General features: G+C 45.5%; 1 protein-coding gene across 5 annotated transcripts in view; it reads left to right on the top strand.

The window, feature by feature from the left end:
• HSD17B3 (hydroxysteroid 17-beta dehydrogenase 3) overlaps positions 1 to 9,514 on the top strand; it is a 46,893-nt gene extending 37,379 nt beyond the window's left edge. For 2 of the 5 annotated variants that reach the window (XM_027616337.1, XM_027616338.2), the window contains 5 exons: positions 1,809 to 1,843; positions 3,147 to 3,228; positions 3,880 to 3,945; positions 5,322 to 5,471; positions 8,969 to 9,514. In XM_027616337.1, coding sequence (XP_027472138.1) covers positions 1,809 to 1,843; positions 3,147 to 3,228; positions 3,880 to 3,945; positions 5,322 to 5,471; positions 8,969 to 9,067 — 432 coding nt within the window. In that variant the 3' untranslated portion in view covers positions 9,068 to 9,514. Of the gene's footprint in view, positions 1 to 1,808; positions 1,844 to 3,146; positions 3,229 to 3,879; positions 3,946 to 5,321; positions 5,472 to 8,110; positions 8,206 to 8,968 lie in introns of those variants that run through there. The other 3 variants (XM_027616333.1, XM_027616335.1, XM_027616336.1) reach the window with 3 other exon arrangements.
• The last annotated feature ends 2,652 nt before the right edge of the window (positions 9,515 to 12,166 follow it).

Below are 12,166 nucleotides of genomic sequence, written 5' to 3' on the forward strand. Positions count from 1 at the left end.
ACAAACCATGTAAAATTATTTTTAGGTGGATAAGCTGAGTTGATTGTTGGTTGTTCTTCTGTAAGCATACTGGTATTTTATAGTTTCCTGCTCAGTTTTTATTGGTACATACATTCTTTTTATGCTGAGCAATCAATAGTTTTTCAAACCCCAGCTGATGTAATTGTAAGTTTTATATGTCCAACTGTTGTCTGCTGCCTTACCACTAAAATCTTTCATGTTATTTTACACATTGATCTTTCAGGCTTGGTCCATTTGCTCACAGGGTTTTCCGAATGTATTTGACAACCCTCTGACTCCTTTAGCAGAGAATTGCTTTGATTTGCTAAAAAAAAAATTTTTATATATATTGATAGACACTAATTTCCTCAAATAGGGAGGAAAACTAATTGAAGATTCGCTTTCTAAGTACGCCATGCCTCAGTTGGCCACACTGGTTGGAAGCATGACTAGCATCACCTAGTTACCCCAAAGGAGCCATCTGGAAATAGTAGAGTTCTCTGTCAAGGGCAGAGATGCAGGAATGAGTTTGTGGGCAAAGGGAAGTTCGGGTAAGAGACTAAATTTCGGGAGCTTTGATACAGAGAGACCCACAAAGTCCAATGTTGTCTCTCTGTTGGGATCATTCGACCCGTAAGAATAGGGGATTCAGTTGGGAGGCTTTGAGGAAATGCTGGTGCTGTCCAACAGTGCCCCTGTGGTGCCCTTCATGAGGTGGGCAGAGCCCAGGGGAAGCTAAGGGCATGACCTAGTCCTCGTGCCTCTCCCACCTCCCTCCAAACCCAGCATTTCAGGAGGTAGTCTACTGCCACTACACCCCCCACTGCTGCCCCAGGACAGTGGAAACAGTATCTGGACGTCCCCAGGGTTGGGCTTAAGGGCGTGCCCTATGGTGGGGACAGAGCCTCCTAGAAGCTCCTGCAGGGCCCCCAGACAACAGGGAAAAATAGGTGAAATTTGTCTTCCGGTCTTCAGTCTCCTTTATTTCTCTGCCCTTCTCCATGTGTTTGGATCCTTTCTCCTCAAACCTGCCCCTGCTTCTGATGCCACTCAATTGTACTTTTGAGAACATTTCAGCCTGTTGGTTTGCCTCTTCCTTAATTCTTAAAAGGGGTGCCTTGTAATTATGAAGTGAAAAGCTCTTTTAATGGGCTATTTAAGTTCCAGAACTGGTCAGGAAGACCTCTTCCAGGGCCAGCAAGTTGGGACAGGGAAAGGACTTCTCAACACTGCTGTAATTCCAATGGACAGACAGACATGGTCCACCTATGGAGCTATTTCAGAGACCACCTGCAAGGTGCTTATGTGGCTGCTGTTGGATTGAGATGTCCTCTAGCTTGTGCCTTGTATGTGAATTGTTCATGGACACTGGTTAGGTTTCCTGAGGTCCCCTCACTTCTAACTCATGAGTGAGGTTTATGATGGCCAACCTACTTAAGCCTGTATGATGGCCAACCTACTTATGCCAGAATGACGAGTATCTGGGGAACCTCAGTGTTGATCTCATGGCCAGAAGCCAATTTCCATAGTTTTTCACTGCCTACATTTTCCAGGAAGACTTTAGCTTTATGGGGAAGAAATCAGAGACCTCTAACCATTTGCTCTTCATCTAGGTTGCCTTCTGTGGGTTTTAGTCAGACTCTAGTGTTGCCAGAATTACCTCCAACGAGTGCCAGCAGATTTTCAAGGCCACCTGAGAGATTAAGCTCATTTTCTGGCTTCCTCCAGCACCTGCTTCCTTAAGCCCCCACCCCCGGGATACTCCACTCCTTTGTCAAGAGGGCTTAACTTTATCCCTTCTCTTATAGATGACACAGCTAATTCTGAAACAGATGGAATCAAGGTAAGGTCTTTGTTTTTAAAGATTTTATTTATTTATTTATTTGACAGAAATAGACACAGTGAGAGAGGGAACACAAGCAGGGGGAGAGGGAGAGGGAGAAGCAGGGAGCCAGATGCAGGGCTCGATCCCAGGACCCTGGGATCATGACCTGAGCCGAAGGCAGACACTTAATGATTGAGCCATCCAGGCGCCCCAAGGTCTTTTTTTTTTTTTTTTTTTGGAAAAAGCACAGAACGGCATGGCCTCCCTGGCCTGGCAGTTAGCTGACCTGGGGACTTGGGGTGGGGTGAAGGTGGTGGGCAGATAGGGTTCATCTGGCTGCAGCTTTAACCAATGGTAAAACTGTGATGAAGGACATGGAGATTGCAGAAGAAAATGTAACATTCTGGACCAGGCCAGCTTTGCAAACAGATAAGCATATTTGAAAGTCAAGTGTAGCATCTACTGGAGGAAGAGAACAGCCATTTCAGCACACATTATATTAAAAATATTAACTCATGTTGAACATAAAAGAAACTTCAGAGGTTGGCCTGAGATCAAGGCCGTCTCTTGCTATTACCCAAACTTAGTGGTAAAAATCACCACCTCTCGGTGTTTCTATTTAGTCCATGGTTTTATTATCCTATTACAACAGCCCTTAGAGAACTGGCTTTTCTCACATGGTATTCATTAAATGCAAATGGTTGATAGTTTTATCTTCCGTAGGGGAAGAGGGGCTTGGCCTTATAGTCTAATTTGCAGTTCCTTGGTTTTTCCTGGATTGAACCCATCTATTTGAGAAGGATTAAAATTACCCAATTTCAAAAAGATTAAGTAAGGACCCTGGAGACTCGTGTGTGGGTTCCTGTGTGAGCAGATGATGGACTGTCAAATTCCACTCAAGACAGGATTCTGCATTTGACATCTGTCCTGGTGTGGGTCCTCTTTAGGGGTTAAAAGGGACCTTGAGCTCGTGGGGTCACATTTGAGAAAGAAGGGTTCCTTCCCCCTTGATAAGACTGGTTGAGCTGAGTTGGTCCTTGGCATTTTGCTGGGGGATCTTTGTTGTAGCAGAACCCCTGTTTCCAGTCACCAGCCCTTGATGTCAACTGTCTGCTGGGTGGCACCACTCTTTGGTGTTGTGATCCAGGCCGTGGGGATGCACCACTCACTGTTCTGGGAGCAGAACTCGCCATGCACATGGAAGTCTAGAGAGGATGGAATTTCCCAGTGAAAGTCACAGGAGTCCCTTCGCTTTCTTTCCTTTCAGGGTGTGGGTCATCAGGCAGCAAACTATTCAGAACTCTATTTCTTTGTGTTTTAGGCAGAAAGGCCTTATCTTGAACATTTCTTCTGGGGTGGCCCTCTTTCCCTGGCCTCTCTACTCCATGTATTCGGCCTCCAAGGTGAGTGATAGCATGGAGCCCAAGCTTCCTTCTCCTTCATCTTGTTTCTCCCAGTTGGCATTTTCCTCTAGACTTCAGATCATCTGGCAAGCTGATGGATGTATTGGCCTGGAGGAAAAGTGTCCAGGGGGATTCTATGTACAGGGCTGGCCAGCAGATGTCTGGGTACAAATTAGAAAAAGCCATGGCCCCGGGGCGGATGGAGCCCTGCAGCAGGATAAGCGCAGCCCCCATGGGACTCTGGGCCCCACTCACCTCCTTGCCTGGAGCCCTGTTCTCTTGCTGCCAGCAAGTAACACTGGAACTTTCTTCTGTCCTGGGGGCCTGGCCAGGTGTCCCCATGCCCTAGTCCTAAAAACAAACCCTTGGGGGTGGGGGTGTTCCCAGGCAGAGAGACAAGGGAGAGCTCTCCCTGGGTAGGGTCATCCATATGCAGTGGCCCTCGGCATGTATTTATCCCAAAATGTATGTTCTTGCTCATTGAGGGGGCTTTTTCCAGGCCAAGAAACAAAGTCCTAACTCCCATCAGACAAACTGCTGCATTTTAAGGGCAAGCAAGTAGGCTCCCTTCAGTGCCCTTTGAAATCTGAAAAAGGTGCCTCCATGACAAAGCAAGCTCTCCCCATAGGTGTTTTCTCCTCCTTGCTCCAGGCTTTTGTGTGCATGTTTTCCAAGGCACTGCAAGCCGAATATAAAAGGAAAGGAATCATTATCCAGGTGAGGTCAACAGCTCTGGGTCCTTGGGATGAGGAACGGCAGTGCCCCATGGGGCTGGGGCCACTGCCCCATGCAGGACCAGCTGTGCATGCACGGCCAGGGGGGGGGGGGGTCTGGATGACACCATGGGAGTTCCCGTGACCCTCACAGTGGCAACTGAGCCACCCTAGTTCGGCCTGCTGCTGCCTCATGCATGCCCTGCAGGAGGCGGTGCTGTGAGTGAGCACTGCATCAAGACAGAAACTGGGGTCTTGTCTAACCACCCTTGACTCTCTGACCCAGGTACAGGAGACAGGCTTAGGTGGGAGGAATTGTGGAGAAGAAACAAAATGAGGCAGGGAGCGGGGGCTGGGGGTACTTTGGGAGCTGTTCATCTGTGATGGGCCACAAAGATCCCCACACTGTGGTTCTTGAGCAGCTGGGGAAGAGGTCCTTGGCTTCCTCTTTCACCAGCCATGGCAGAACCATCGAGATGACCCTATCCCAGCTGTCAACAGAACTGGGTTGTCACAGCCATCTGTAGTCTTGAGGTGTCAGGGACAGGCGTGGGCTTGGTTCAGCAACATAGTTAAGAGTTAAGTGCTTTCTGGAACCTGGAATAAACAATTTGCAGAATTTTTGTCATTGTTTGGGAAGAAGTTTTATAACCTACTATTAGAAATGAAAAAGGCACACTCACAGTTAAATCTTTAAAATGATTGCTGTACATACTGATGGTGTCGGCTTTGCAGGCCACAGTGTGTGGTTATTTATTTTTCTTATCACGACAGGAAAGATGATCAGGCATGTGTCACTCCTGGCTTGTAACTGAAGTGTGAAAGTGGGAATCCAAAGAACTTTAAATTGCTCCAACTTTGGCCATATGTGTTAGAAATAAGCCTCTTGCATAAGGGTGCCACATAAAATACAGGACATCCAGTTCAATTTGAATTTCAGATAATAACTTTTATTTTTTTTAGTATAAGTATACCCCATGCAATACTTGGGACATACTATACTGAAATTTTTTTTCTTGTTTTTCTGGCTTTCAAATTTAACTGTCCTGTGTTTTTATTGCTGGTCCAGCCACCATGTTCTAAGAGATAATTCATGTCCTCAGTCACCTTGTGTACATTTGAACCAGGTGACGTTGTGTGGCTAAGGCCTCAGCTTGAGTTAGTGATAAAGTTAAACAAGAAACCAGTTTTTCTGAGTCACAGTTCTGTGCCAGCTCTATGCCTTTCCAGTGCTCCATCATCAGGGGAGATCCTGAGGCTTCTTACAGAAGAATGCCAACTTCTTACAAGTTGGCAAATGAAGGGAGGGCTAGAATAGGGGTTCACTTCTCAGGGGCGGGCAGATTGCTCCCGTGTTATGGCCTTTATTCCCCATTGTAGGTGCTGACCCCATATGCTGTTTCCACCCCAATGACGAAGTATCTACACACCAACATGGTAACCAAGACCGCCGATGACTTTGTTAAGGAATCACTGAATTACATCACGATTGGAGATGAAACCTGTGGTTGCCTCACCCACGAACTCTTGGTAACTGACAATTTCTTTCTCAAAGCTCCGGAGGCAGGTGTGTGGGCAGTCCCAGCAGAGTTCTTCTTTGCTATTGGAACAACCAACCCTGTCCTCTCACGGCAAGGATCATGCTGCCAGAGGCCATGCTGCTAAGTTGTCACACAGCCGTGTGAAAGAGCATATGTGGCAAAGGCGGGAGGCTGGGGGCCTGGGGGCTCAGCCCAGAGATAACCCCCACATTGGTAAATACCCTCACCTCTTTCCTCAGAAAGTAAGGTGGCTTCCTGAGCTCTCGGGGAGGGCAGACCAAGACACAGGGATCATCCCTGGGTGGGACTGGGTGCTGCTGTCTTCTCTGGCTCCCTGTGTTAAGAAATGTTTTAATATCTGCCTATCCAGGAAAAAACCCCAAACACTTCGGTTTGTAGGGTTTGCTGATTACCATGGTTTAAATAACCCCCCCGCCCCATGGCTGATTTAAAGCTCCCATTGTGTTGTCACTGCCCCTGAATTTAGTAATGTGTATAATTGGCTCTTGAGAGCAAGTACAAGTTGGTTCTAGCACAACATGGACTCCGTTGAAACTGGAAGTAAGATTCAGTCAGTGGCATATGGTATGAGGAGTTCTTACCATCCCTGGGCTGCTTTTAGAAGCAAACACAAACATGAAACAAAGGTAAACTTAACTTTTGCACACTGATACTGAACACATAGTGCCAGGGTGGTTCTGTTTCCAGTGTCACCAAAAAATTTTAGGCAGATCTTTACTTTCCCTTCATATGTCAACTTTCTCCTCTGCCTCATGTGCTTTTCTGTCATGGGAATTAGGTTTTTCCCTACTCTCTTTTTCTCTTAGGTGCTAGAAGGAATACACTATATCTTCCCAAGCATTCTGTTACCCGCTGGGACTTCTGGAGACTCTAGAAGAGATATTGAATTGTCTTAAAGGATCATTTGCAACTTCCACTGTAGAGCCTCAACAATGTGCAGAATAACCAATTTAACACACACTACAAAGTGGACATACAGAAAGAATATAAGATCTTGATTTTGCCTATTGCTGATCTGGTCTTTCTCCAGATTACTACTTGCTGCATGGCAGGAGAACAAATTAATGGAATGTCCAATGAGTTTAAATTTAGTTTGATCTAGTAACCTAAACTGGATATTTAGGAAATTTGCTCTCTGTTAATTATTTGAAGAATTCAGTCTTTCTGGGAGCATCCTTTTCTCCTGCCTCTCTCACTAAGATGATATCAGGGAGAAGAATCTTCATGATCTCCTGCTGGTCCTTAAGTGTGTGTGGCTTTGTCCCATATCTACCTGGTGGTTGTGCACCTTGCTGATTTATGGTTCTGGGGAGCAATGACCCTTTCGGCTTGGCCAGTGAACTCCCACCTACTGAGCACTGCAGAGCCCTGAATCTCTGCTACTCCCCCCATGCAGTCATAGGCCTATGGTCCATCTGGATCTTTGGTTCATAAAGGCCCTTTGGCTCTCACTTCTGTATCAGCACCGACATGGACTTGACTGATGCTGGAAAACCGAATGTCAGCACCTCTCTTGCCATGCTGAGATAGTGTTCTGTGGTTGCACTCCCGAAGGATGGGGGCAATATCTCCTCCTTTGCCCTCAGTGCCCCCCTTACTTATTTATCACATGTTCATATTCTTCACCTGAATCCCCTGGTCCCCCAGCCCTCCACCCAGCCTAGGCCCACATACAGAAGGATACACATCCTTTGGGATGTTGATGTCTTATATGGAACCCATCAGCATCAGTCTTGAGACCATAGCCTGGCTTGCAATGTTATCGTCTTGCTACACAATGCAATTCTAGATGTCAAAAGTTGCAAAAACATTTTTTGGGGGTTTTTCTCTTTTGATTTCTTGTGTAAAAAATCAAATCTCTTCTGGCAAATAAATGCCAAGAACAGACTAGGCAAAAGAGTCTTTGTGCCTGTTGAAGCAAAAGAGAAGATAAAGGAGAATATATAAATCATTAAAGCCCTTAAGGCCAATTTGGTGTTTGCTGGAATTTAGAAAAATCATTGACTCTAAAGTTTGAGCAATCAAGTAGAATTGACTGGTAAATAAGCGAACCTTCTATTAGAAAAAGGCAAGGTAAAGACCACATGCTCTTCACTCCCAAGGAGTTTTAGGGCAGGAACTAGGGCTGGAATAGAGCCTCTAATGTAGAGTCCATGTGGTACAGGGGGGTTACTTCACTTAATTCTCCTAATCATCTTGTAAGACAGATCATTTGATTCCTGTTTTACAGTTGGAAACTGAAATTCAGAGCTAGATCAGATGTCCAAGGCCACTTGGCTGGTAATGGTGAAACTGGGGTTTAAGTCCACCTTTATCCAATGCCATGCTTTCCCTTGTTTCTTCTAAACCATCCTTCTAGGTTGGGAGGAGGTAGACAACAATGGAGGCAGAAGCAGAGACTTTTAGAACATTTTCTAGGGACCTGGAACTTTAATTTGGCTGACTTCACTAAGCCAAAGCATTTAGTTTAAGGCAAAGCTAATGAAAGGGCTTGATTTTGCTGTGACATTAAAAAGCTCTAAAGAGAAAAATGAAGTTCCTAAGGAAAAATTTGCATTCACTCATTGACTTGGCTAGTGGATGAAGGGTTCTATTTTGTTTCCCCAGAAGCCATCTTCGGTCCCCTGCTTTGAAATATCTCAGTGAGTGCAAAAGTCTGAGAATCTGAGCTGTCTGAAGAATAGGAACACTCCCTGAAAAGCTCACATTTTCCTCTGGTTGAAATCCTGTTGTTCGGTGGGGAGTAGGTAGGTTGAGGAATGTTGGATGCACAGGATTACACTGTGGGCAGAATGACTGCTTCTGGGTTCCGGACTTGTCTTACAGGACATGGGTATGATTTGAGGGCAAAAGTTCTTCCAATGCCTGTGCCTACTGCCTGATGTGCATCCAACTAAGCATTCATGCCTTGACTTGAAGCCCCCCTCCATGCCCCCCCTGCCACTTTTCCAAGCAAATGTTCAATGTTAGTGATTTATACTTTGCTGTGTCTGACTTTTGTTCATGAACTCATCGATGCATTTGTGTATTTGCTTAGTGCCTACTATGCCTCAGGCATTGTGCCAGGTGGTAAAAGCATTTCTGGTTGTTTTCTGGAATCTCATTTTAGTAGAACCTTGGTAAAAAGAACATGAAGACACTGGGAGATTGAACAGTAGGAAGAGGAAGTGCTTGCTAAGAGAAGGAGAAAGGGGGGTAGGGTGTTACTCGGGGCACAGTTCTCTTAATTTAGAACTTCCTTGGGGCTGATTCTACAAGTGACTGTTTTGGTTTCTGAGAAAACCTTGTTTACTGAGAAAGTGTCATAAGACCTTTACATTTTAGCATGCACTTAAAAGATTTTGAGACTGACTTTCAGCAGTCAGAAAAATATTTTTAAAGATGATGATTATACACTGAGCTGTTTCCTTCTAACTTGCTTGCTCTTCTTTCTTCCCCAAACACTCATGTTTTTGTCTATTTAAGCGGAGCTTCCTGAGGCTGATCCCATCATGGGTTTTGTACAGCAGCACATTCCAGAAGAAATACATGGACTACCTCAAGCAGAATACCAACACCATATAGTCCAAGTGGGCTGATGTGTCATCCAGCATTGTTCTCTTCACCATGTTCCCTGTTGGCTGCAGAAAACTAAGGAGCAGAACAGCCCCTGAACTCTCCTGAAGCTGGCGAGGCTGTGTCACAAATACATTCCCCAAATACAACGTTTATTACTATTATTTTTTTTTTTTGCCATTTTACTTGAGTCTGGAGATCTTTGGGAAAGCTGTGATGTCAACACATGTGTTGTGTGGTGGGGTTTTAGGGTTTTGTGTGTGACAAGATGAGGGTATCTTAGGGGAAACTGGAAGAATTTCTATGTAGGATTATAGTATAAATGTGGTGAGAAGAGAGCCTCTGATACTGTGAATATTGAGAACATTTATACACATAAGCTACTTTTATAGCTATGTTAAAGAATGTCAAATGTTCGGGCGCCTGGGTAGCTCAGTTGGTTAAGCGACTGCCTTCGGCTCGGGTCATGGTCCTGGAGTCCCGGGATCGAGTCCCGCATCGGGCTCCCTGCTCGGCGGGGAGTCTGCTTCTCCCTCTGACCCTCTCCCCTCTCGTGCTCTCTCTCTTTATCTCATTGTCTCTCTCAAAAAAAAAAAAAAAAAAAGAATGTCAAATGTTACTAAACTTTACCAAGACTGCTATGGTTCTAGAGCACTCAAACGGGGCTCCTCAGAGACCCGGGAAAATCTAGGGGAAGGTGTGGGGGCAACAGCTACAACAGGCCAGTTTCTGGGGCCTCCCATTTCAACGAATGCAGAACCAGCTGTATCTATTTTATTTATATTTGGGGTTCTATGTCAGAGTGTGTTCATAAAAATAAAACAGAAAAGCATACATTGATAAAAATAGCTGAAAAACCATTACACTAATGCAGGAGTTTGATACCTGCAGAAATGAAATTTTTATAGGTCTCCAGCTTTGGGGGTGCTGGGCCAAGGGCTTTACTTGTCAACATGTGGAGGTGGTGTGTTGGGAGAACTCCTGGCCGTCAGCTCTTGAGGGAGTCGGAGGGGGAGCATACTAGCTGGTGACCATGTTTTGGCTGGCCTTGGTCAATCTACCCTGTGCTTCCCCCAAGACATCACCATGCTCTAGGCATTGCGGAGGCTTGGTGGCACTCATCTTTTCTGAGACCATCATTGGCATTTATGGTGTGAGAAAAGAATTTATGTACTGCTGCTCTAGTTATAAAAGGAGTCTGGGAGATTTGGTTGTAATTTATGGGGCATTTTGATGTTTGGGGGGAAGCACAGGGTAGATAGAGCATTTAAAACCTTGGTAAGCTCGGAAATCATGGCCTGAAATATCATAGCTTTTATTAAACCTGCTCTGGGGAGAAGAACTGGGAAAAATTCATTCTGAGGCATGGCTATCTATTTAAATTTTCTCAGTTATGGGTAACAATAATAACTACAGTACAGAATGTTTTTATGGTGCCCATAGGTATTGGTTATTTACCTGGTGTCTTCTGTCTTAAGCTCCACATTTCATACTCTGATTGTTGATGTTGGGCTGGGAAATTTCAGGCTCAGGTCTTAAGGTGCTTATGCCAGCAGGCTTTGTGTTAGATTCTGCCCATGGGAGGCAAATTTGGGAGAGTAAAAGAAGGTGAGGGTTGAGGGAAACTCCTTCCTGTTTGTATTCTTGTTACCATCCCTCTGAGGAGGGGACAGCATTAGCCAGACTCCGCACCAACCAGGAAGCCGGATGTTAGCACCAGTCCCACAGTGCCCCCTTTAGGGAACTGAGCATTAACCATGCAGAGGCTCCCCGTTGGAACACCCGGTTCCTAGAAACACCACCTCCTCTGCTGGTTCTACCAGCCCTGCAGTTACTGATAACTTGAGTTACTAAATATCCTCTTTTTGCTCTTTCAATGTTCTGCTGTGGTGTCACCAATTCCTTCTACAAATCCCTTCTCTTTGAAATGCTCAGCGTGCTTTCTCTTTTTGTCACTGGTCCTGACTGAGACTGCGCTTGGCTGATTATCTTGCCTGATCTGGGATTAGGCTGGATGGGTGGACTTTTTTCTGACAACGAAGAATCAGGAACTCTTTATCGGTCAGGGTCTCCAGAGGAAACAGAAGGCGTGATTGAGCAATTGGGGGAATTATTTGCAAATATGTGGGGAGGGTGTAGGGAAGTCATCAGAACTAGGAGAGTGGTGCTTTCCTTAACATAAAGCCTGAGGGGGCTGGGAAGGGAGCATTTATAAACCCAGTGAGATAGACAAAGCGAGGGAGGTGGTGATTGGGGGGAGGGAGAGGAAGAAGAAGAGGGACCGAGAAAGAACAGGGTAAGGAACACTGCCTCAAAGGAGCTTGACCTCTAGCTGAGAGATGCTGCCAGAATTTGGCCACCCCATAGACAGGGAGAGAGGAATTGTGATATTGTGATTTATAATAAGAAATATGTATGTCATCTTCATCCCCATTCCTTGGAACTTCCCAGGTGATAAGAGCAATAAGTGTGACATTTGTTATTCATAACAAGACCCTTTCAACCACAGTTTATATTAATGAGGCAACTTTTGGAAAGCCCCTAAGGATGGGAGCTGGACGCCAGGGGAACTGACCATGTGATTAGAAGGTTGGAACTTTCAGTCTTTATTCCTCAACCTTTGGGGAGGGTAGAGAGGATGGAGGTTGAGTTCAATCACCAAAGACCAATAATTTGATCAATCATGACTATGTCATGAAGGCTGTATAAACTATGGAGTTTGGAGAGCTTCCAGATTGGTGAACATGTGGAGATGCTAAGAAGGTGGTGTGCCTGGAGAGGGCATGGAAGCTCCATACCTCTTCCTATATACCTTGCCCCATGCATCTCTTACATCTAGCTGTTCCTGAGTTGTATTCCTTTATGATAAATTGGTAATCTAGTGAGTAAACTGTTGTCCTCAGTTCTGTGAGCCGTTCCAGCAAATGATTGAACCTAGGGAGGGGTTGTAGGGACTTTCAATTCATAGCCAGGGGACAACCTGGACTTGCAATTGGCATCTGAAGTGGGGGCAGTCTTGTAGGACAGCCTTCAACCTGTGGGATCTGATGCTCCCTTCAGGTAAAAAGTGTCAGAATTGAGGTAAATTGTAGGGCACCCAACTGGTGT

The sequence above is a fragment of the Zalophus californianus genome, chromosome 13, assembly GCF_009762305.2.
Source record: "Zalophus californianus isolate mZalCal1 chromosome 13, mZalCal1.pri.v2, whole genome shotgun sequence".
Classification (NCBI taxonomy): Eukaryota; Metazoa; Chordata; class Mammalia; order Carnivora; family Otariidae; genus Zalophus; species Zalophus californianus.